Source organism: Nilaparvata lugens, chromosome 8, assembly GCF_014356525.2.
Source record: "Nilaparvata lugens isolate BPH chromosome 8, ASM1435652v1, whole genome shotgun sequence".
NCBI classification, from domain to species: domain Eukaryota; kingdom Metazoa; phylum Arthropoda; class Insecta; order Hemiptera; family Delphacidae; genus Nilaparvata; species Nilaparvata lugens.
In genome coordinates this window covers 14,569,930-14,597,573 of record NC_052511.1, presented here as the reverse complement: position 1 = coordinate 14,597,573, position 27,644 = coordinate 14,569,930, and the positions used below count along the sequence as shown (strand labels likewise).

At 32.6% G+C, this 27,644-nt stretch overlaps 1 protein-coding gene across 1 annotated transcript; it reads left to right on the top strand.

The window, feature by feature from the left end:
- The first annotated feature begins 889 nt into the window (after positions 1-889).
- LOC111046835 (acetylcholinesterase) lies at positions 890-17,088 on the top strand. The gene is made up of 5 exons (XM_039434033.1): positions 890-1,156; positions 1,653-1,805; positions 5,812-5,975; positions 7,383-7,540; positions 8,729-17,088. Exons 1-5 carry the CDS (start codon positions 929-931, stop codon positions 8,920-8,922), a joined length of 897 nt encoding a protein of 298 aa, XP_039289967.1. The 5' UTR covers positions 890-928; the 3' UTR covers positions 8,923-17,088.
- Positions 17,089-27,644: the final 10,556 nt, after the last annotated feature.

Genomic DNA, 27,644 nt, shown 5'->3' with positions numbered 1-27,644 from the left:
TTTTTTCAACCAACTTTTTTCTGTTTTCTTAATCTAGTTTTGTTTTGATTTTTAATATTGAGTTCTTATTTTTAAAACATTAAATGAATCATTTATCTTACTCATCACTGTAGGTGAATCCATTCATTCTTTATTATCATGTTCGTTGATTATTTGAGTCAATTAACGTTCGTAATCTCGCTACTTCTGTTAATTTTGATGCTTCGAGACCATCTAGAATAACTGCAATTTATCTCAAAACTATATATAGATCAATATAATATTGAAAATCAAAACAAACATTACATTTCTTCTTCCTTTTTCTTCTTCCTTCTGGCACACCTTATTTATTTCTCATCATAATCTTTCCATATGCACAAGACTAAGTGACCAAGTCACAAGACTATATTAGTAGACTAATTTGGGCCTCATTCTCAACAAAAGCAATCAACTTCATTTTGATGAGATATAGATTACTCCCGACCCATTATCTTAGACTAGTTAGCGAAAGATGATCGGTCAGATTTCCGATGAAATTGAAAACTTGAGCTGACAAATCTGGCAGCAAACAAAAATGCATTCCTCAAGTAGAGCCAATAGCAAGTGCCTATGAGTAGATTTATTAATTTGAATCAGATTCTCTATTTATGTAAGCCACAATAATTATTTATAAAATAGCGTTATAGTACCCTTTTTTGAAATTAAAATAAAATAAATTAAAAACACAAATTGAATTATTATTTTACATCAATTTGAAAAAAGGGTATACTGTAATGTTATTTCATAAATATAAATAAGTCGACCTGAATAAATACATTTAAAGAAGATATGGTATACAATAGTTATATGAACTGGTTTCCCTCCACATAATAAGCACTAATTCACAATGTATAGTCGGAGTAATAATAATTAGTGAATGGTAATATATTAAACAGCTTCTGAATCTCGAATGGAGAAATATTTTCAAATTGGATTTTTTCATAAAATATTTTTCTTCCTCGAAGCTGGGAAATGTAATTGGTCTCTGTTTCCAGGTACCTACTTCATATTGTACGATTTCATCGACTTCTTCCAGAAAGACGGGCCGAGTTTCTTGCAAAGAGATAAGTTCCTAGACATCATCAACACAATTTTCAAGAATATGACGAAAATTGAGAGGGAAGCTATCATATTCCAGGTAATGAGCCAAACCAATTTCAGTAATATATATGATCAACATTCCAATTAATTTTGAGAAGGGAATGAATTCCACGTTACATACCAATTTATTGGTTCCTTTTATTTCTACAGGTAGATTGAAAATGAGAAAACTGTGTAGGATACAAATGATTGGTAGAGTATCACATTCATGAATTGAATTGCTGAAACATTTTCAAATTGAGAAGGATTGAGTCAACTATGAAATTGCTCTCTAAAACCATTTCCAAGTCCCAATTATTACATTCAACTTTTTATTCAATCTACATAGAGACATTTATTGTTCCCATAGATCTGTAGTTGATAATAGTGATTGATGTTCGTGTGTTGATGCTCTAGTCATAATATTTTTATTCCAATAGTGAGCTCATGATCATAGCTCATGATGAAAGCAATCTGCAGTGCTCCAGGATATAAGTACTGCTGTTTTGAAGAAGCCCCACCCTTCACATCCAATCTATGTGTTTTCTTTGCAGTACACAGATTGGGAGCATGTTATGGATGGTTATCTGAACCAGAAAATGATCGGAGATGTGGTTGGTGATTACTTCTTCATCTGTCCGACAAATCATTTCGCACAGGCATTCGCAGAGCATGGAAAGAAGGTGTACTACTATTTCTTCACCCAGGTAAGCTTTTCCGAACAATACAGTTGTAAAAGACAAAGAAGTAAACATTCAAGAAAAACAATTGTGGGTCTATAGGAGCTTTTACTCGTAATAATGATGATGGATTAGATATATAGTATCATTGAGGAAAGATAGCCTAAGAAGGTATCCCATGGTATTGGTCGTTTATGTTTCAAATTCCAAGCCGATTTGTTGTCAACTCAAGCCGATTACTCTCTACTACTGCCTATTACTGTTTACGTTGAGTGAGAGTCTAAAGCCGTGTCCACACTGAACAAATGTTCGACAAACATGTTTGTTGAAACAGTTTGGGCAAATTTTATTATGTGCAAAATGGGTAAATGGGCAAACAATGTTTGCCGAACATGTATTTCAAACATCTGTTCAGTGTGGTCACGGCTTAAGAACAGCACAGTATGAGTAAAGTGACTATTATAGTCTCTGTAAGTATGAGAGACTACCAGTGTCACATAGCTTTATGAACAAGAACTATAATCAATAGGAGTCGACGTCAGTTGATGGTGATATTTGGAACATAAGCTATACCATGGTATATCTTCGTATGCTTTATTTTCTCTATAATAATATTTGATGAATCGCTGAATGATCAAAATATATTAAAAATACTTATGCATAGTCTCAGAAATGAATAAATGAATGAAAAGGGTACGAGATTATTCAGTTGTAAAAAATTAATGCATGGCACAATTTGAAACTCAATTTCAAATTTCAAGTTATTGAATGCTATTATTTATTTGATTCCACTAGAAAATTGATTGATGTACACTTTCCCACACACAGTATTATCATGCTCCAATTAACACTCTCTCACAAAACAATATCATATTAAATTTATTTCTTATTCAAGACAATATCGTGACTGATTAACGTGATTCAAATAATCGTATTTCATCTTCATATCATCCAATAATTATTATCCAGTTCATAATCGCAAGAAAATCAATAGCATTATAATTCAATCACACTCTCATTGAAACTCTCCCATAAGACAATATAATAATTATTATCGTGATTCAATTCAGTAGCTTAACCTATAATTGAATTTGAACTGTAGTAAAAATTTGAGAATGGACAGTTTTGGGCATAAGCCTGTTGTACATTGGGCATAAGCCTTCTCACATAAGTGTGATAATTATACATGACTGAATAAATATATTGTATCTCATCCACATATCACTCAATAATTCTTCTCCAGTCCATACTCATATTAGAAAAGTCTCATCATACTCCAATATGTCACTACCAATATTTTTTACCAGTGGTTTAATCCGACTAGAATCCAGTAATATATACAGGTGATATCCTGTTACTCTATCATTCTAAGATTCATAACGAATCCTTCCACTAAATATTCATGAACAGATCTCCACTTTTCTCTTCCCTTGTTATTTGAACTTCACATTGTATCCATATTTAGCAAAAAGATCAAAGCTGACTAGAATGTACTCGCCTGCGTTGCAAGGAAACAAATCCGAGTGTTAGAGTAAATGTATGAGTCTATGTTGGAGTGTATGTGTAAATGGAGCTACAGAAACATGTTGAATATGGTGAGAGGAAAAACAGAAGAGAGCCGAGTGACCTGAACGTTCAGCTTGGAAAATTGAATCTGAGACAAGTCCTCAACTCACGTGACAAGGGGGAAGTGTGAGAGGGGGGTAGACATGAGGGCCGAGTCAAAGCCTTCTAGAGTTAATATGATTCCTGTTGTAGGAAAGGGATGAAAGGATGAAAGGGATACAGTCAAGCAGGCTTTGCAAATGAGTTTCTCCAGTCTGACAGCATTCCTTATGAAAAGCACACTAACAGTTCCCATTCAACCGATGCTGACACGTTTAAGTGAATCTCTCAGTGCTTTGACCGGACACAAGCACAAGCATGACAGGGCTAGTCTCTTTGCACACTACTCACACACTGTTTCTACAGTAAACTAGTCTTGCTCAAACAAGCTGCTACATAGAAATTGAAATATTGAGGAGTTTTGTTGGCTTGGTTTGCTTTGAGCAGTTCCAGCCAGAAATTTTAATGAGGCGGAAATTGAAATATAACTAGGAATTAAGTGACATACCGTGTTGTTGAAACCACATGAGTTCTAATTTATAATGGATTTCATTCACAATTGAGTAGAATCATCTCTACTTCTAGAGATGGCTATTTCTACTCATCATTTCTACTATATAATCTACATATTTACTACGATTTTGATAAGCCATCGTGATCGCCATGACATTCCGGCTCTCATTGATTTGCATGTTATTGCTTGATTTTTTTCTCACGGAGAGATCCCATTTCCTGTTGATTGTTGTCATGCCGATGAAATCGCTGCTTTCTCGTTGGCTATTGACATGTGATTGCTTGGATTACTCAACTCTCATTGGCTAAATTCATTACTATACTCCCTCCCCACTTATGATTGGTTGATTCTTCCTGTGACTGTTGTCACTGATCATGACTACTTAATTATTGCTTTCTTATTGGTTAGCATGGGTTTGGTTGGATAGTCTCTCATTTTACTACTTTTAACAGCAAAGAGAGTTTCAGAAATGTTACAATCAAGCTATGGAAATAGATTTCTCATATCAGTATCGCATCCCCTGATCACAGCCTATAATAATGATTCCCTCATCACTGGTTCAGTCTAGGTGGATTTTCCTTTTTCCTGACTTTCTCTCTGGATTCTCGCACTCTCACACAATTTTCCGCACCTACTCAAATGAAGAAGGGGCAGTTGACTGCACATTGGTTGTATCTAAATTAGTCAAGAATCATACAATCTTATTTCGATTTCTAGAGACATGGCCACCTTTTGCAATGCTTGACTGACTTGATTGAATCTTCCCAACTTATCAGTTCTTTCCCGGCCCTAGGCTATGGCCTAGTATGCCTTGTGAGAAATCTGGCTACCGTCAACAAATCTACAGTCTTGAAACCCTATACACTACCTTATGAGTTTCATTGAATTTTGTTGAAATAATGCATAAAACATCACATTTAAACTTACTATCACCCATTCACCTTTTTAATGAAAAATACATGCAGTGGAATATTAGAATATTAGAATTTTATTTTTAATAGTATTGGATTTTAGAATCTCAATGTGATAAAACTTGTGATTCCTTTGATGTTGGCTGAGCCATAATGCATAAAGTGGTGTTGAGTTAAACTATTTGGCTTATTGTCAATTAGCTCTCATTGTGTCTACTCGAATAATGAAAATAGCAACACTGCAGCCTAGTTGGTAATGCTGATTGATTTCAATTGCTCCTCTTAACAAAATAGGAGAGTATGAATGAATCCAGTCCATCCACAGCTTAATTTTTTTGATAACTAATGTTGTTTAATTGCAATTGCTGTTCTCAACAACACAATGACTACAAAGATATCAAGAAAAATATGAAACAATATTTCATGTTAAATTCTTCACAATGACAATAGATAAATAAATATCAAGAAGAATATGGAACAATAATATTCATGTTAAATTCTTTACTAAGATAATAGAGGAGTATTAAGGAAAATATGCAACAATAATAATTCATGTTAAATTCTTTCCATGCGCATTTTTACCTAACAGAATTATCCATTAATTATATCAATCATACGGATTATTCTCTTTGGATCATTCATTTACAGTACAGTGATCATTACTCGATATAATATTATAACTAATGAGTTGGTTAATCATTATAATTCATTCTTTTTGTGTTGTTGAGAAGTTGATATTGCGGTAATTATTCATATTGAATAAAAAGTCTAAGAAATTGTCAAAAATCAAAGATTTTATTGATATACTGTAGTTAGAAAGACCGGTTTTACACCATTGTTTGATAAGCTTTGAGGATAAGCTCTTCTTAAGCTCTTCTGATAAGCTTTGTGGTTTAACTTGTGGAACTATGATTTGTGGTTTTTGACAATTTCTTAGTATTTTCATTCAATATAATTTATTCCCCTTTTGAATTGAAATTGATATATTTGTTTTATTTTGCAGAGAACCAGTACAAGTTTATGGGGCGAGTGGATGGGAGTCATGCATGGAGATGAAATAGAATACGTATTTGGTCATCCTCTCAACATGTCGCTGCAATTCAATGCTAGGGAAAGGGACCTCAGTCTGCGAATAATGCAAGCTTACTCTAGGTTTGCATTGACAGGGTGAGTAGTTAATTTGGGAAAATGAAGATAATTTAAAAACGCTTTGTATGAACTAAAAATAGATTACTGATTTAAAATGTCAACTCTAATAAGTTATATAGATTTTGGAACAAAAAATATCAATCAAACTTAGAATCGAAATTACTAGCTGATGGATTATATCATAGAGAAACAATAGCGTAAGTATATATCCCATGGTATAGGGCGTTCATGTCGCAACTTTTACTGTTATCTCAAGCCGATTACTGTCGATTATTGCCAATTTTTACTGTTTTGTTGGGGTGAGAATGTATAAACGGCACAATTTGAGAGACTACCAGCGTCACACAGCTGCATGGGAAAGAACTACGTGAACTATCTGCTTGAGATAACAGTGAAAGTTGCGACATAAACTTTGTACCATGGGATATCTACTCATGCTATCGTTTCTCTATGATTATATTGAGTACAGGATTCACAATACTCCTCATAACTGTAATTATTGGCGATTAATAAATTTTCACTTGTATTGCAATAATTCTGATACTGATTGTCAATTGCAAAAAGTCTTCTTTCAAAAATGTGATCATATCAATGCAATCACCTTCTTAAAGTAGACTAGAACTTCCAAGGGGAATAAAGGATATACCTGTTAATTAATTGCATGGAGTGCCCTTTGATCTTGCAATTTATTTATATTAATTTGTTTCGATTGCGCTATTATCATACAATTCTTCACTGGAGAATCACTAAGCGGCACATAACCAAACAAACATAATCATTCGAATTTCCACAATAATACTATAATAATTAATTCCGTATATTTTGTTCATCTTGACGACGGTGATTCGAAAAAATGTCATTATCATGGAGTAGTCTTCATAGAACATGGATGTGTAATTTGTTGTATGTAATTTTTGTAGCTGCTGGTACAACCTGCCTCCAAGTTTAATTCTGCCTTTCGTCGTGTTACATTCATAATGCATTGATCCGTTTGCTGACCGTTTCCGAAATCCTGTGAACTAGCTTATCGCTCTATAGCTGACTCATGATTAATAAATAATTATACTAAACTCCCTCAATTTTTTTCTCTCCTCTCAAGTCCTATTTTTTCTCTATTCACTATTAACTTTATCTTATTATTATTTTTTTCATTTTACTATTGTCATTACGGTGGTTTTTTTTTCATTTGGCCAAATTTCGCCTCTTCTTATCATATTAGTATTCAAAAATAAAATTGTGTTCACTATTTTATTTTATTTTGCATTAAATATATGTGACTAAGCTAGTTGATGTCAATAAGGCTCTTCATGGATATATTTTGTGAGCTTTTGTATGTAAATAAATAAATATTGAAATAGATGAAATATACATCCCTTCACAATCAATACACCTAAAATTACTTTGATCGATGTTTCTCACCAACAGTAAACCAGTGCCTGATGACGTGAATTGGCCTATCTACTCCAAGGACCAGCCGCAGTATTACATTTTCAATGCGGAGACTTCGGGCACAGGTAGAGGACCCAGAGCAACAGCGTGTGCTTTCTGGAATGATTTCCTTCCAAGGTTGAAGGCTCGAGCAGGTAATTCATTAAAAAATATATTCGTTTGGCTTTTTTTCATGTTAAGTCCCTTTTACGGGAAGGACCCACCTGGTCTGAATACATCATTCAACTATCAATGGGCCTGTTCATTTATTGAGTTATAATAATTCATTCTATGATGTGCAAAACATCTTGAGCCATCAATCACCGAATTTTTTTATTCATTCGATCAATTCACCTAATTATCTTTCTGTGTTGTGATAGACTTAAGGTTTATTATATTCTCCATATTAGTTCAAATCAATAATTGCTTTATTCTCATGGAATCATATATTGAGAATCTAGAAATATATAGAAAATGGGAATTATGAGGGAGAATGATGTAGTAGAGGAAGACTCATCTTCAAATAAGGTCTGTGGTAAGATGTATGATGTCATTATATATCATGAAATATCAGTGATCAATTAACAGTATTATCCTTATAATTTTGGCGGATGTCTTTATATTCAATAGATTGATAGATCACGGAAAGAATATTATTGGATAATTGAGAAGAATACAGGTGGATTATTGTATTGAAATTTTCAATTGTTTTGTATATGTGAAAAAAAAACTAGGATAACGTACAATTCTGAGAGGACTAGTTTTTCTTTTCTCTGGTATTTGGAGCTCATTCTTTGAGGTGCGCTGAAATCTTCCAGTTCTGTGGTATAGGGAGCTTTTTATGGTGTATGGTGAACACTGGGGAATAATTTCAAATATTGAGAGAGCAATCAATGTAATTAAAAACATGGGGATGGATTGTACTTGCAGCTAGAACAATCAAAATCAAATAGAAATTGAAAGTAATTTGAATTATTTACCAAACAGTTTCATTCCACACAAAAAAACCTTGACTAACCTTGATACCCTTGATTACCTTTTTTAACATACATGTTCCATTATTCACGACATGTTTCTGCTTCAAATACATTTTCAAGACTTGCTTTATAGTCAGATTTTCAATTTTCAAGTAAGTAACCCTGAACACTAAAGTGAGTTTCATTTAATTTATCTTCCAGTAGCACCTCTCATTTCTTACACTCAAGCTACGAATATGATGTGGAAAGAATGGAATGATGTGTGCGTATGGAAGCTAAATACGCCTGATATGGAAAGTGTTATATCTTCCTTGGTGTGCAAAAAATTGCTTGGTTGTGAATTTACGTTACTGGTTTCTGTTTCAGAAGGGGAACTTGAATGCGAAACACCATCTCCGGCGCCGACAAGTATGGACGACTACAACACACCCGACGAGATGACCTTCAACATGACCAGCAGCGCTATGATCACCGCAGCCAATCAGCAGAACATCATGCCCTACAACATATCCAGGCTCCTCCTATTTCTACTGCTGCAACTGCTACAATCGACAATATAAACCTAGACATCCGACAATATTGGAGAAATTAGAAAAGAAATTTTGCATGCTCAATGCTCCGGCTAGCATACACATGTAGTGAGCATGAATAGTATGTAAATACATAGTAATGTGAATACATGTATGTAAGTGCATGTAATACATAGTAACTGTGATTGTAACAAGACCTGCTAGTAGAAAACAGAGAGGGTTTGATGCATCAGTAGAACCAAGTTGGGTCTGGTTGAGCCAGCCAATGGGAGTTCTACTAATGTAGAAATGGTTGATGTTACTTCACAGCACTGAAAATGCTTTCGATGGTGATGCAATATCGTTGATGTCCTAGAAAACCCTTCCAACCACGACGATATACACACGAGACGTAAGTGACACAGCTTGAATGAAAGAGCTTAGAATAATTAGTACAACTAAATATAATTGTTTTGCACAAGATTTAAGAGGCGGGACCTCTTAAATTACCTCTGTCTAATCTTCCTTCCTCTTTCCTATCCCTCATCCCTTTCCCCTGATAACTAGTCCTCTGATAGGTTACCTCGAAACGAGCTTTATGTATTGTATGAAATCACTCCTGGATGATGATTTATATAGGAGGCAATTTATACATCAACTGAGCGTTGATTAATATATATTTATGTATAGATGTTGATATTATTATATACCTACCTATACTATTAACCTTGAAGCTTTTTTATACGATGTCCTCTTCGTTCGTCAAACTTCCCCAATGAATGGAGCTGATAATCAACTGCTATAGGTGTACTTTCAATAATGGATATCTAGAATAATTATTGATAACTTTAGAGTAATATACCTACGGAAAAACAATAAGCGAACAGGATACTTTCATATGGGTATTCTCCTAAAACGTACACATATCATTCATGCCTGAAACAATATAATATATAATACTAAATAATGAGAATTAGGTATGGTACTGAGATGACCGAGAAAAATATCATTATAAAGTAATATGAACCCGGTGATTAACAGGGAGTGGGATTTGTTAGTTTGTAACTGAAACATATCAAAATATTATGAGGAATGATGTCAATGAAAAAAAATCTTTGTACAAGAAATTTTATATGCATATATATAAATATATAGTGTATACATAATAACTATTTATATTTCGTATTGCAATGTATACACTATAATGCACCTTATTGTATATAATACTGTGATGTATTCTTCCCCCCCAAAAATCAAATACATATCAATGCAGAGGCTCTCGCATAAACTTGACGTATAAATATAGTGATAGAAAATCTTGCGTAGAATTTTGGAAAAATCAAACTGATGTATACTTTTCTTTTAATCTCAAAAATAAATAAGCCCAATATTCAATTTCTGAGCCAAAAATTTATTTTCCATTTATAATCTTCTACAAAAACTTATCATCTCAATTATTCAAGAAAGTTGTTCTATTTATAATATTTTTCAAAAACTTATTCCCTCGCACATTCAAGAAAGTTGTTCTTGTTACAATACTCACATTAAAAAATAAAATGGCTGTAGTTGAACAGATCGGAACGAGTTTCATTTTGAAATGGGAGATAAAAGCTTTACAAAGCCACATTAATACAAATATGGCTCATGATCTCGTCATAATGGAAGATATTAATACTCTCAAAAATAAATGTATTTTATGTATGAATAATTCATGATTATCAAGATCATAAAAAATTACAAATTTCACCCATGATATTAGTTGCATTTCAAATCAATAAGCTGTATCCTCGAAGCGGTCACTTGTCTTTACGTGCCATGGAAGTAGACAAACATAATACAAAACTTTATATACAAACTCTCCTAAATAGAATTTTGTATCTCATATTCAGGAGAATAATAACTAGTGAGAATTTTTACAACTGGAAAGCAAATGAAAATTCATAAGACATTACGAGTACCAGTGAATGAAAACTGAACTACCGTATATCAAAATACTTCTAATCTATATACTAATTCATAAAAGGATTATTTTATACAGTGCTGTGGATTTCTTTTCTAGATGTGTTCTGGTTAGTGAATGACTGTCATGGGATATTTTCATGGAATAGGCTATTTCATAAACAATTATTCAAATTCTTTATTGATTGACTGAAGAAACAAACTAGATTGTTCGAAAAATTATTATTGGATTGGTAGAGCTATGCTAAAATGGAATTTCATAGTTTTGATATGAACTCAGATAATTTTTGAGTACGAAATAACCCAGATTGACGATATCTCAAGAATGTCCTCTACTAGATTTTTTAAAAACAATCAAATTATGATGAAAAAGCACAAATATTTGCCTACTACTGTGACTTTACGCAATCCATACATATCAATAGCATAATTCTTGGTAGATATATTATATAATAACAGGGGAATGTGAGTAGAATATCATGGAAACATATATATTTATCAGAGTAAATATCGTGGAATATGATCAAATCGTGGAAGGTGTAGCCTATAATATTCTCTAGGTAAATTTTTTTGTCATTTTTCATCAAGTTATTTTGATTTTACAAAACCTTTCATGACTTGAAAGCTTAGAAAATGATTATAAAAATATTTTGAAAAGTCCTATTTCAAATTTGAATAATGTGCAATGGATATTTTAATTGCGCAGAATGTAAGAATATCAATTCCTTGTGAAAGATAATTCAACATAGGTACCGTACTCTTAAGTCTATTACAGTATTATCCCATAATATCTTGAAATTATTTCACTCAACAATTTATCTCATCAACAATTCACTCATCACAAAGATGGACGAGGAGGAGAGCATATCACACTCCAAGTGTGTAATATAATAATTATTATGTATTACTTGGTTCAGAATTGAAATCTTCAATTTCTTTAAACTGCTTGCTACTATGACGCGACTAAAGCTGTTATTTGTTGTGAATGCTAGTGAACCCTTTGTGAGTATATGTGTGAGTGTATGTGTAACAGAGGACTCAAAAGTCATGCATTCAAAGTTCTTCAATACCTCTGGTAGGTAATACTTATTAAAGGATAGTATTACTTAACTGAATTAATTTTATTGAAAGACAGTAATGAAATATGATGATAGCAAAAGAAAAATAGCTACATAAATAGAAAGAGTTAGCAAGGGAAAAATAAGAGATTTCAACAATATTCACAGTAATTCAAGAGAAACTTTGTATTCGGATCTTTTCCTTTGGCACGACATGTGAATATTATCATAGAAACTATTATCATCAGCGACAGCCAAATTCATTAAATTTATGTGGGGAGGGGGTGTCAGACAATAATGGACCATGAAGACCGGCGGGGTAAGGAGGTTGTGCTTGCTCTTAAGGGAGGATATGAGAAATCATATTCAATAAATAGCAGTTTTTTTGGGAAAAATCTGTTCCGAAGATCACTTCCGAGATAAACTCATCTGCCACCAGGTTCAAATCCTATTGATTCGAATCTTTGATATGAGAATAGAAGACACTCATTCATAGAATTGAGTCTCCACTATCCCAATCCATATAAAATATTCATTGGAATAATGTTAATTCAAGAAACATTTCTAGATATATCAGTACTTTGCAACTCTGATTTAAGTTTTAGGTGAGAGCATGTGTGGGGAAGGGGAAAATGCATACATGAGTATGTCATCCAAGTGTCAAAGTGTCATCCAAATCCCCCCTCCACAAATCGCTTTGATCGGCACCACTGATTATCATGATATTATTTTGCTGCTTGGGCATTATTGAAAAAAATACAAGTAGCTGATGAATGGAATTCCAGAATTATCGTGGCTGACACTATTCAAAATCAAGGTTATTGATGGAATAATATTATTGTATGGGTTTCTATCATGTTCTACTCAAATTCAAGAACTCGTGATCGATTCAGAAAAGAATTCAAGAACAATCCAAAATCAGAAGGATTCTCTAAGAAATCACTTGATAAACATTTGAGCAGGCTTCCAATAAGTTTCTAACTTAGGTACATAAACTAATTTTTTGTTTCGATGAGATAAAGTCTCTTGGAATCAATGAATTTTCGAATGTATGGCTTTTGACCCTGAAACCCCCACCCCCACCCTATTGTTGTTCATATTGTGGCAACTAACAAAGTTATGAATGAGCAGGATATCTCTCTGTCTGTCAAGTGTTACCTCCGTAGGCCTACTTAGGACACTGCCTATAGTCAGCACAAATTATAAATATTAGATTTTAAGATATAAATACACTTGTGTCCAAAGAAGAAATTGATATGGTAGGGTATGATCTACTGTAGTGCTCAATGTTACTGTACCTTCTAATATAAAAAATACTATATAGTGATATCGGAATCATAAATTATTTGTGGATGTAAATCTATTTATGTATCATAAATGAATATCTAAATATAATATATATATATGAATCGATGGATAGTTGTCAATTTTAGGTGCACACTAAAAATTTAGCCTAGAGTAAAAAAAATTTCAGCAAGATAAATGTGATTGTGGATGCACAGTACAAAATGCTTCAGTAAAGGTCTTGCCTGAAGTGATATGTTCGAATTACCCGTTACCAATCGAACATTTATCTTACAGCTATGACAATTTGTGAGCTTTAATGTATCGTAAAAGAATGCAAAATTGTATGTAATATTTTAGGCTAGTTGATGGAACGCTTTTCTACTGTCCATGAATGACAATTAATGATTATACTCTATGAAACTCAGAGGAATCTGTAAGCTCTCTTACTAATCAGTAAGATATTTATCCATGTTCATTTTTCGCACTGATAAACGATAATTGTGTACTCGATGTGTTTTCATGAGATAATTTAAGAAGCTTCTCCATTGATTACTATGTTAAATTATCAGACTTTACTATGCTTTCATTTCAGTTGTATGTAATCAAGTTTATACAGTTTATACAGCACACATCTCAATTACAGGAAATCCTTATGCGTCTGTCAACACAGCAACCTATATCATTGGGGTCCTGATTTATCATTGTTAGTAAATCACTATATTCAATTCTGAATTCTCAAATTTCAAATCAAAATAATATAGCCTACTTTCCTTGCAGATGTTATAAGATCTGTTATTAGTAGGCCTATTAGTTTCTTCTGTTGTGTGGAATTGGGATATAATATGGAAACAAAGAGTAGGCAAATAAATTTCAAATTTCAAAAGTATCGATATTACAAGTCGAGAAGTTGTGAGAATCTTAACCAGATGTTCAGGGGATAGATCAAGGAAGGTTCGATACAAAAGAAAATTTTCTCTGGACTTTTTTTTCTTTTCAGCTTTACTTTCTCTCAAATTTCGTGCTACTCGAATCTACTCAATTTGTTTTTGAACTCGAATTCTCTTATTTGATCCAAAGTAAAATTTTCAATACCCATGATCGATTCAGTTTCAGCCAAACTAATTTTAGAAGGAATTCAAAGAATTGATCCAAATACAAGTTTAAAGAACCATCTTTGAGCTTCAGCAATTGTTTAGGAAACTTTATCATGCTCATTATCCTATTTCCAAAGCTTTCCACATGAGTTTTTTGTTCCAGCATAATTTACAAAAAAAAATTAGCAGTTGGATGATTTTTGGACCATTGGGAAAATTGTGAAAAATTATTATTATTTTGAAGCATTTACACATTGAAACACTATATCTGACCAATATCAACCTTAGAATTGCTCACTATCTGTATAACGTTTGATAGTAGTTACGCTTGTTCAGGAAGCCAAGGACACAAATGAATAATTTTTCACAATGAATTTGTAAAAAAATTCAGATCCTTATTGCACTAGTGCCTGTAGTATTTATGAGCTATTGCTGGATTCATTACTTTCTATTCTTTTACTTATCAAAAAATTATGAAACACGCTCAAAATTCAACTAAAAACTCTATTTATTTGGAAAAACTATATTTTAGGTACCTACCGAACTGAATATTATAAAAATAGGAACAAAAGCTAATCTATGAATTAAAATTGTTGTGTTATAGGCTACCTTGCTTCATTTGGAAATCGTCAACTTTGAGTATACAATGTGATAATCTATTAATCAAACTCTTCTTTCTACTGGAAAAAACAATCAAAATTATTAATTTATTGCACTTGATGTATTCGTGGAACAAATTATTGTTTTGTATAGATTTTAGCGAGTGTATAAGTTAGGCCTAATCAGCACATTCAAGGAGACAACTAGATCACTCAGAAACGCTTCTCTGCACAATAAAAGGAAAGTATATAATATATATATGTATGTTGTAATAAATGGTAACTGTATTATATGAATATTTGTAATAATTGTAAAATGTAAACTGCTAAGATCCTAGCTCTTGCTTTTCTATGATCAGTGGAAGTGGATAGTATCTGACCTATTGGAAATATTTGTAAATTTTATATACTGGTAAGCTGTAAGGAATAAAATAGAAATTTTAATTTTGTATTTGTCTTGGAAAAAGACAGTAAATCTATCAAATATAAGCTACTCGATGTGGTGTACAAGCACAGCTATTCAATTATCATCATGAATTATTTTACTACCAAGTGTGAATTTTTCGTCAAGTAAGAGGATACTGTATTTTTCTATCAAAATTCAACTCCAACTCTATCATTTTTTTCATGAGTTACAGATCAATAAATTAACCAAGTTGATCGACGGTTGACGTTTCGGTTTCCATTGACGTTTTAGCTACAATTTTCAAAGGAAATTGTTATATTTGAACCCCTTAACTTCCATGAATAAACCCATTAACTTCCATCATTCATCTTTGGCGTTTCAATCCACACTCTTTCACAGTTGTATAAGGAATTTTTATCTCTATACCAGAAAAATTAACCAGCTTGAAGTTTACTGTTGATGAACTGGGATAATCAGGTCAGGTCAATGAGCTGAATTGCGAACTATCATTTCGAAAAATATGAAATATGATTGCCAAAAGTGGAAATTGTATCAATACTATTATTGATATACAGACCGCTTACTTGACGAAAAACGTTTTAAATATTTTTGCTGATATCTATCATGAATATCGATGTCTATAGTAGAATTAAGTGTGCCTCATATCTCTATGTTACACATAAATTTTTCCTCTGAATTATCGATCAAGAGAGACGTTTTTTTCTCGAAGTTACTAGAAAATGAGTCTGCAAGATTTATTTGAATAATCTATCCTAGGTTGAATAAAGATAACATTTTTCAATCAAACAATATTCATTCGAAAGATAGCCAGTTGATTGATATAACAATTCGGCATTATTTCAAGAAGAATAATATATTGGCAAATTATGTGAATGCATACAGGTTTTTTTCATCAATTTTCTCCAAAGCTAATTACACGAGCCACAAGGTATGAAGATTTAATTGGATGGATTTGCCTCAAGAATTTATATTTTCTCCTTTCATATTTGAAATCAAAAATCGAAATATTCACATACCAATTAAATTGATATTGAGTTAAATCAACTGAAGTTGAAAGAGATTTGAAGAATTTCAATCCAAACTTACAATTCCAAAAGTGGATACCAAATTATGAAAAAAATATTTCTTTCATCATACGAGAGGTATTTTGTAGATTGACGTATATTTCGCCAAATTCGAATTTGTTGGAGTTAATAGCAGAGATAGCTAATTGCTATGATGATATGATACGGTACCCTGAAAACGTGAGATTGGGAACAATTCAACATGATCTGTCGTGATGCTTTCTTGATGTGGAAATTAATTGTGGCAATCAACAGAAAATAATTGATTAAGGGATAATTAACAATATCATGGTATTATTTCAACTCTATTTTTTCATGTGAATGCTAACTATTAATAATCTGATAAAATATTTAATAGGCTATACAATAAGTGTAGAAAATATGTTGTTGTGAAATTGATCGATGTTCAATGTAAGCAAAATAGCAAATAAGTATATAAAGCTACAAAAATATTAAATAATTGTGCATATTTCTTTTCTTTGAATTTTATTACTTTCATAACATTTATACTTTATCTAGTTGCTCTGGAAAATGATAAGTGAACACACTACACAGTATATAAAAAATGAATAAATGAACTGAGATAAGATATATTTTATATACTTAATTGTAAGCTTTATGTTACGATGTTACGTTGAAATACGATTTTGACATGGATAAACAGTGTTAAATCCGACACTAGACTTACCTGTGAAAATTGATGACGAATGAAATAAAAAATAAAATCAATGTCTGAGTAATTTATTCAATCAAGATCCTTCCTGTTCCCTATTGAATACACATATATCAATATCCAAAAGTATTTAAATGGATCACATTGCCTTGTGAAATAATATGAGAGATGGAGATATCAAGATGATAGAATAAATTAATTGGATGAGCAGCGAGGATTTAGTGAATAAGTGTTGGGGAATAGTTATTTGTGCAACTAGTGCGCAAAGTGACAGTTTGCTGCACCGAAAGAAAAGTTTACGCCCGAGCCGTAGGCGAGGGCGGAATGGTTTGTTGAGTGCAGCAGAGGAACTTTGCGCACGTATTTCACATTAAATTTTTCCTACAGTTACCATTGAATATGAAAATTGGGTAATTATGGGTAAAATTGCCTGAAATGCATCAAATGTTTTTCTGTGTAATTTTATTATTGATAAAAACCTTAATTTATTGTCAAATTATGTTGTCCTCGTTGTCCTTGGTTATAATATATAATTAATGCTGTGCTCGTTGTGCTTCGTTGCACCTCTGCTCACTATAGCAGCCCAAGTCACTGTTACCAACTTCATTTTGATTTTGCTGCACTGTTGCTCCATATAACCTACTAAGTATTTTGCGTTGCCATGTTGCAAATCTGGAGTGCAGAAAAAAATTTTCCCGCACTAGAGCTGAAAAGTGATTCTTTGCGTTCTGTAATCAGTGCAGCAATGGCCACTTTTCAAGGTAACTGTAGGAAAAATAAATTGTGCCCTATCGGTCACAATGAAGCAACAATATTGTTTTTTCAACACTTGTGACCACATTAACATGAAATCTGAATTAGGATTGTTCCCTTATTAGTTTGTCAATTATTATTTGTATCAAATTAAACATGAAATCATTAAACATAAGCATTTGTCATGATTATAAATAGCTTACTAGAGAATCGTGAATCTACAATTCATAACTTTTGTTCATTCTTGCGTTTGAAAGGTTATTTTACAGGAGTGTAAGTGAGGTTTAGAAGTGCTGATTGGTTTGGATTGATTTTTTAATCATGAACGATTATAACCATTCAATTACAATCTTCACTGAATACGCAGGTGACACTTCTCTAAACTTTCAAACATAACATTTTTTTAACAAGTAAAATCTTTAAACTTTTACTACTAACTATAAATCATCAGCGGTATAATCCTCGTAGTCTTCAACCATAAGTTTTTTCTGTTGCTTTGACGTAAATTTGCTTGCAGTTATTGGTATTTCCTGGAAACAGGAATGCGACTGTCCACTTGCTGTTGATCTTGGATCCTTATTGAAGTCAGGTTAACGTATTAAAGTTGAGTGATGACTCCAGGTTGCAGGTTCATCAAACCCGCCGATTGTTTGCCGAATAGTGCGAAAGTCAATGCTACTGTTTGTTTTCTCATTATGCCTCTTCTTCTTCTTATCTTTCTTCTCATTCTTCTTATCTTTCTTCTCCTTCTTCATCATATTTTTCTTCTTTTGCGTCGTTTTGGTGCGTTGACTTGTTGACCGACTGGGTGGAAAATAATCTCTAATGGAACAATTAACACGTCCTGAGGGCTTAAATTGGGGAAACCGCTGTCTTGATAATGATAACAAACTGGAGCAATTTTAGTGCTGCTATCTGTGATCAACAGGCCAGGCCGTCTACACTAGAAGGTCAAGGTCATTTCCATTTATCATATCATAATTATCTATATCATCGTGAGTTATTGATAGATCGACAGTGATAAAAAAATATGGACTGTATTGGAATTAAGAATTGAAAAATAATCATGAATTTTGATAAAATTATTGGAATGACACTTTTTTATTTATTCTACATCTATGGTTCTTTCTATTCATCATTTTTGTTACTTTTAAATTTACCCTCCAGGTACCAAAATTCTGCATAGGTAGCGTAGTACGGTATCATTATATTTAAACTGTGGATTTCTAGAGGAAGCAAATACTGCAGACTCCCGGCGCCATGACAACTCTCGCTAAGTTAAAATACTATCTAAAAGCAACAAAGTGGCATTTTTCGAAATTGTATTCCAAACATTACTCACAAAAAATGCATTACTTAGGACAAAAACCGTTACATAAGCCCCTTTCAACCCACTCAGCAAGCGTATACAAGAGATAAAACTATAGGTACTCGATTTTTTCAGAGAGAGTAACTCTCTCCTCATCTCAAGTTAGAATAGGTGTCTTGGAAGGAATAATAATTTATTGTGCTTTTTACCAGAGTTTTTGGAAGCTCAGTATTTTTTGTCAGATTGAAATCATATCAGCACTGAGCCACTTCTTTTTCACAAATTTAAAATTGCAAGAAATTTTCAAGAATTCCGAATGAATTCCAAGACATTATGATACTAGGGTCGGCTGCTGGTGGGACACCAATGTGACACCTAGGTGGCCCTCGCCAATGAACGCAATATGAAATTATTCCCTGTAACCAGTGAGTATTAGATGTATTACATTCTATATTCACTGCCCGCAACTTGCTGGGACACTTGGTGTCCCACCAGTGTCGAAGCCTGTTGTACGTGATTTGAAGAGTAATAATACAGCTCCACCTGTTTCCATGCGTTACGTAATCTAGGGATTCCCTCTCAGAGATCCAGATCCATCTCTTCAACTCCATCTTCACTTCCCATCTGGATCGCTTATGTCACAGTTTCCAAGAACATGTAGAAAGTGACAGAAGTTCAAATATATTTCTCATAAAATTACAGAAATCTGATAAAATCCAAGTATATATATATATATATATATTATATATATATATATATATATATATATATATATATATAATATATATATATATATATATATATATATATAGGATTCAGCTGAGAAATAGAACGAGAACGGTAAGATTTTATCTTAGCACATCATACACCTGAACAATAATCAATTATGTGAGAGAAGCTCAAACTTACAAACATTATAAATATGGCAGAATTAACTACCGTTCAAAAGCAAAATAAATAAACTCTCTACAAGCCCTGAAGGTGTAGTTGAAAATGAAGGATTTATATTGATCTAGTCTAGTACGCGTCAATTCTCAATATTTTTCAATGTTGTTGGCTAAATGGATCATTGAGTCTGTAATGATTCATCAAGACAAAAATAATTACTGCACTAGGCTATTACAGGCGTCTTTCTTGAAAGGTTTGGAAGAGTTGTCTAAAGTTGTCTCGAAAAATTAATAGACTGGATACAGGGTTAGCCTATATGAATAAGAAATCGATTAGTTGGGAAATAAATAATAGCCTACTGACAAGTCATTAGATGGCCCATCACCCTTTCTCTAGCAACTTAATTATTACAGCACTGAGCACTCATTTGGAGCTTATTGCTCTTATCTTTCGATTCAAAATATTTTTCTCAACCCATTATTAGTAGGCACTAGAAAGTTAGATATAGGTTTTAGTAATATTTCAGGTTGGAGTATAGAAGAGTATTATATTGAAACTGTGTTGACCCATGAATAAAAAACAGATTTGTGAGAAAAATATATATTATCTTTACAAGTCATTGGATGAACTACGCCTTTTACCTTACTTTCATCTATTTTTGTCTTGGGATGTTAAATAATGTTTTCAACCTATCATTGGACAGTAAAATAAATAAAAACAAACAGAGGAAAAAATATTAAATATAAACAAACATGATTCAAAAGAAATTCATATTTCCAATCAGAATTGCACTTTTTCCAAATTGTGTATAATTGATTCGGATTTACTCCTATATTCACGACTGGTTTCACCTGGACTGAAGGAGTCACACCAACCAATAGGAAATTTATAAACCCAATTGGTCAAATAGTAATATTGAAATACTGACAGGCATGCAGTTTTAAAAAATTGTAGCCTAACAGTCATCTACTTTTTTCTATTTTTATCAGGTACAAACAATGTTAAAGGGAATTGTTACACGAAAATAGAATATGGTATTATTCATTGTGCAAGAATGATCGTCTTTAATAACTAAAGCAGCGCTCATTAATATGAAATCAATTACACTAAATATGAAGCGATAAAACTACCGTATCTTGTTACATTACCAATTATTTGAAAAAAACAATAGTCTCGATATTCGGCGACCGACTGAGCCAGATACCAATGTTGAACAACAGTATAATTTACTGTTTACTCTAAACCTCCAAATTTTCCACAGTTTTGAAAACTATGAAAAAACAAACACTTTAAACCTTCCGGCTGCGACAAGATTAAGAGACTAGTGAAGACTGGTCATTTGCATCCGGTCACACAGTTCAAGGTCTCGAGAAAGACAAAAACAAAGATATTGAGTGTGAGAAAGAAAATACACAGCATAAGATCAAATTATAATGTTTTTATTTTAGCACGAAATAAGGATGTTCGATAATGACCCAAAAAACGGGTCATTAGTATGGATGTAATGCAGAATATCGACCTATATTTTGGTAACATTGTTTTTAAATGATGTTTGATGTCAATCAATCACTAACAAATATTGAAATTCAACTAATTGGTTGTCAATCAGTGAAGGCTTGTTTGTGGCTGTGCATCAGAAGCGGCATCACTACCGAAAAAAAAACATGAAAAAAGACTTATCTTTGAGCATGAGCAGGCACAACAACAGTAGAAACTAATAATATGACGAATAATAAAATCATTCTACGTAAATATTCATGTAAACAAACATATTGCATGTTAACATACCCTTATACGAGAAGGAAAAATAATCAACTTATCAGGAATTCAGAATCGTGAAGAGTATTGTGAACATTCGCGTAACAGAGTGGCTCAGAGACCAGAACACTTCTCAACTACGGACACATAAAAAACTTATGAAAATAACAAAAAACTTCCAAGAAGTGAGCTCAAAAGTTACTTCACGTTTTTTCTAACGATTTGTGGAAAGTTTATAGAATGGATTGATTACCATCAAATTGTGTTTTTCCGAGAGCATAGGCCTACTCATATGGTTATAGTTCTTGCATTCTCAAATCATTTGGAATAAATATAAGTACTAGACCATCTCTATAAAAAACGTCATGTTTCCATTCAGTGCTATTGCAATAGGCCTAATGCTATTTTTGGATAAGTGAATCAACATTTCAATCTACATGTAGAGTTTATAATAGTTTATTAAAAACTCATCTAATGTAGATAAGAATGTAGATAAGATGTAGATAAGAATGAATGATTCTTGGAGAAATACAGTGAGAGAGATTAAGTGAATTATTATCTCTGATCGATTTTCTAGTACTTGTGCTTTGAATCACATTAGATTAGACTACCAACCAGATAAGAATCAATAAAGAAAATTGGAAACTGAGTACTCCATATACGGTACCCGACATTCTTGCCTGAAAGTACCCATGTCAATAATTGAACAACAAATTTATGTTTGTAAATAAATTTCTGCCTGCAACTAAGTTGAACTACCAACGGTGCAGAGGTGCCCACAAGGAGGGGGTGGGAGTTGGATGCAGAAAGCGTCCGTGAAATTCTTAGGGGGAGGGGTTCAAAAACAAATTTTGGGAGGTGTCAAAAAGTTGAATGGAAAATTCTCAAAATTCTGTGAGGGGTGAGTTAGGAGCTGAATTTATATAGTATTTTTTGAGGTGCATCATGGGCTTGGGGCGAGGTGGTTAGTCAACCCTGGAACGATGTATTTATAGGTATTTGCTATGATATTGGCTATAACAGCCTAATGTGTCGTTTAAGTTCTCGTAGAATCAACAGATTTGTTTTCACAGACATTAGTATTCAAATAAATTTCTATTCAATGCAGAATCTGTTATTTCACTCGTAAACGTGGGATAATGCAGAACACCAAAACTAACACTGCTAACTGACAAGATGTTTTGATCTGCAGTCGAAGAAGCATCGACCGCTGAGAAAGCACATCTAAGAAAACAAATAGATTAACGAGTACTTTCTACCGAAAAATAGATAAGACAACAGCGGCTATATACACTGTTAATGACCTAAATCATGATTTTCTCAAGGTTGTCGAAGTCTTTTTCTTCTGTTCAAGATAACCGTAATAACCAATAATTAATAGTTCAGAACTATCGAATCTGACGGATAATCCTTTCTCTACTACATAAATTCAATGACTCACAGAATGATTATTGATTTTAATTAACCAGAAATTTTTCATAATTGTTCAGATTATGTTCCTTGTTCTACCTATCTGATAGAATATTATATCTAGATACATGATAGATGAATCCATTGGGAGAGTGATCTGATTATCATAATCACAATAGCAATTCAATGAATATAATAACAAAATGTAAACTTGACTGTTAAATCTCAATAAATGAAAATCTCAAGCCTAAATATTCGATTATCTTGACTTTGAAAACTTTGACTTATGACTTTCCTTTTTATAGCAGGAATTCTGGAGGTCTACAAACAAATTGAATGATTAAAAAATAATTAATTCTCAAGAGGAAGTTGCATAAAAAGGTTCAATTTGACATGAATTGTTATATCTCTACTACTGCTACTGTTGAACCGCTAAACTGGATATACAATAATTGTATCTCCATAATAATAATATTGTATCTCCAATAATTGTATAATTGTTTTAACATAGCTTTTTATTGAACGTTAGTAGGCCTATAAACGTTGTCACTTTTTAAGATTGATTTTGAGAATTCCAACATTGATTTTACAATAATTGAGAAGTACTGATCTAAAACGGTGAATGACAACTTTTACAACTGTCCAATTCACGTACTTCTGCATGCATTTTCGCTCTCTGCAATTGTGGATATTGAAGAAATGTTTCCTTCTAAACAAAAATATTAGCTGCATAGCACAACATAGCCTATAAACTTTCTATCTTTACTACTTACTACTTACTACTTACTACTTACTACTTACTACTTACTACTTACTACTTACTACTTACTACTTACTACTTACTACTTACTCCTTACTACTTACTACTTACTACTTACTACTTACTACTTACTACTTACTACTTACTACTTACTACTTACTACTTACTACTTACTACTTACTACCTACTACTTACTACTTACTACTTACTACTTATTACTTACTACTTACTACTTACTCCATCTTGAACATTCATTATTCAGGACTTCAGGTTGAATTCAAACTGAATAGAATTGATTGAAGTTTGATTAGAACTTGAGTTCAGTTGATTGTGAACAAAAATTGAGAGGTAGGCCTCGATAAACCCATCCACTCAATACCCCAAACACCCTTCATTCCACAATATTTTATCTCAAGCTTTGAAAAGTCACATGAGTAATAGTTTTTATTTAACGTCAACTAAAAAGGGTTCATTTGTTATCTTGTGATGGGTTATGTATTGTTCATGAATTGACAATCTTGTATGCTAAACATACGTATAAAGTGAGTGGATGACAAATGTGACTTGTAATGACTGTAGTGGTAGGCCTATCTAATTACGAGTTCTTATCCAATTAAAGATTCTTTATTCATTATTCAAAATTTTAATACATTTATGTGCTCATCATACATTCTATTTCTTGCATTCTACAATCATCTCCTTACGAATTCATCAATTATAGGTATTTCTTTGAGCTGGCCATTAAGAATTTGCTCTATTTCACTTCTTGGAAAGCCAAGAAAAATGAATAGAAGACCTTCAACATGTGAAAATCACTCGTTATCTGCACTCCTTATTTACCAAAATTCTTCTGGATAGATAGTCTACGACAAAAAACAAAACCCATTATGTTTTGTCTCGTAGCGATTATGAATTTATTTACTAACGAGATGGGAAGCAGTCAACAGAAAGCGTCATTATAAAGTAGACGATATCATTTGCCTGCCATTGGTTGGAAAGCGATAGCATGAGTGAGACAAGAAAAGTGAAAAAACAACCCAGTTTGGTTTTTGAGAGATTGCGGAAAATTTCCTCACTGCTCATCAAGGCAATTAAATAACCAGTGAAGATTTTCATCCAAGGTCGAAGACCTCGTACAACTTTCTCGTCCAAGGTCGGCTGCTTGGGTAAGTGGGAGGGAGAAGAAGCATTCAGAATTATCAATAATTTTTGCTCATTTCAGATACAGATTGAAAGGGGTTTTCAAATCTTCACCATCCGTATTTTCTCATTGATTATTCATATCAGCTTGGTCATATAAGTGCGATGACAGGATCTCATTATTTTATATTTGATCCACTCATCTCTCTTTATAGTTGTCACATTCTATAGTATACAGTATTCTCAATAATCGACGTTTTCAACGGATTTTTCTTTAATGTGATTTGAATGGAAATCATTTAATTATGTATTGTATACACCAGAAACTGAACACACTGACCCGAAAGTTCAGCTCTTTCAAATCACATAATTATTGATGAGTGATTTATTATTTTCTGACAGATATTGATGATTTTTACTAGTGCTGAATAGATGTGGATGGAATAAGATAACTTTGAAAAAATAAGATTCAATACTTATTTTGGTATATTTAGAGGGTGGTGCGTAATACACAATTGAATACAATATCTTTTGTCCAATGTTTTGAGATTTCTCTCATTAAAAACGCAGTTCAGAGTTTAGTATGGAAAATATGATCCTGTGACTACCACAGTTGATAACAATACTTGCAGACTAGGCTACCCACTACTGGAAGTCCAAAGTAATACTAGAAGACGTTGAACCTGACATGTGCCTGATATAAAAACAGAGACCACTATGAGACTATTACAAAGTCTAAGGCTAATTTATAAAAAATATTTGTTAAATAGTAAGATGATAAAATATGAATTTCCTTTATCTTCAAGAGGTTCCATGAGGCACAACTCCAATTTAAAAATCATTAACTTATTGAAGAATCAAATGAGAAGGAAGATTATAACAAGTAGTTCCAACCAAGTTGATTAAACTCAACAAATATCAACAGAGGTTGACTGTTGAGAGATTACCCTATCAATGCTATTTTATTCACATTAGGCTAATAAAACTCATATCAACAGAATGTTATTCTCACTCATTTTCGATTCTCCTATTCAATATTGAATGTTCACTTCCTTCCGAGGTCAGTCACCTTCCAAGGCCAAAATATTGGTGGAGAATTCAAAAATGAAGAGAAAAGTAGTTAGTTGAAGAGATGTTTATGATAACTTTGGCTTCCTACTGTAAAATAGCGTATTTTTCAATTTTTACACTTCCTACGATCCGAATGTTTCTATAATTATCTGGTTTGAAACTATTATAAGACTGAAAAATTACGATTATATTCAGTTAATCGGGAATATTGAATATTCCTGATTAAGTAGCATGATAGATGGTTTGGGTTGGAATACACCGTACGGAATAATAAATATTTTGAACGATCAATTTTTGATTGTTTCAATGACAACTTCCTATATAGACTAGTATAATGTATACTTCCGTACGGTATATTCCAACCAAATTCATTCATTGGATCCTACTAATTGGATTTTCCACAAAGTTCCATTCATTGTTCAAAACCTGGAGCTTTTCATAAAAATCAACCTTTCCACCACCACCACCATCATCCATTTCTCAGCACTAATTTATACAACGCTAGATCAATTCAGATAGTAAATCTTCTTCCCAACCTTAGCCTATTCCAATCCATATAAAAAGTTTGTTTTGAGTGAATTTCCATGAAATCGATAGTAAAAACAATGTAAGCTCCTAAACAGATAGAAGGGATTATTTATTTCCGAGTAAAACTTGTAAATTTAATAATCATCAACTAAATTGCTTGTTCAACATCTTCTCTATTTTGTACTCTCAGGATTCCCCATTTATAATATTAATGATTCAGATTCAGGAAATGCTGACAGTTTATAGTGAAACTCATTGTAGATCAGTAGTCTGGAAATCTCAGGGATTAGCAGCCTAAATCAGCCATTAATCTGCACCGCTCTGCCATCTGGAATAGATATACAAAAATGAGGCTGAGAACCTTAATTAGAAACGTTAATAAGATTGCTTCTCGCACGCTTTTCTAAGAATTCTCGAAACTCTCGAAAATATTAATTTCAGATACTGTTACTGATGAGATATTGTGATATCTATCCACAAAGAAAACACTGGGTTGTTGTCACAAACAATGTTTGTGATTTTTACAATAAGTGATATTTTCAACAACAACCAAGTGTTTTCATTAAAATATTAATAGTTGATTCAAGTAGATAAGAATCTACTTACTTAATCAGTAAAAAGTTAGTTAATTGACATACGCTAAAAAGGAAACGTGCATTTAAACAGGTCATTCAAAAATTATATTTTATATATACCTACAATTTGCTACTGAGATTCTATGGTAGTATGTTATTCTAGCGTAGCGAGTCCTTACTGATTAATGGAGTTTCAAATCGTCTTGAGGTTTGAATTTTTTCTTGAATTTCGATTCTGAACTTTACACCCATATGGAGTAAACTATAAATTTTTATAGATTAACATGTTGCGGATATCAAAAGCAGTATAATAATTCATGAGCGAGTTCTCTAGCCCTGGGGGCTCACTAGTGTATTTCAGATTGTATTAGAGAGATTTTCTGGAGGATACGAATATGATGGAGAAAAATGACAGTAGCC

What these genes read in the sequence shown, in the direction of transcription:
- LOC111046835 (XM_039434033.1), top strand. Translation starts at nt 929, where the DNA reads ATGGAGAAATATTTTCAAATTGGATTTTTTCATAAAATATTTTTCTTC. An exon ending in GGGAAGCTATCATATTCCAG is followed by an intron (nt 1,157 to 1,652) that starts GTAATGAGCCAA and finishes TTTTCTTTGCAG; the next exon opens with TACACAGATTGGGAGCATGT. An exon ending in ACTACTATTTCTTCACCCAG is followed by an intron (nt 1,806 to 5,811) that starts GTAAGCTTTTCC and finishes TTTATTTTGCAG; the next exon opens with AGAACCAGTACAAGTTTATG.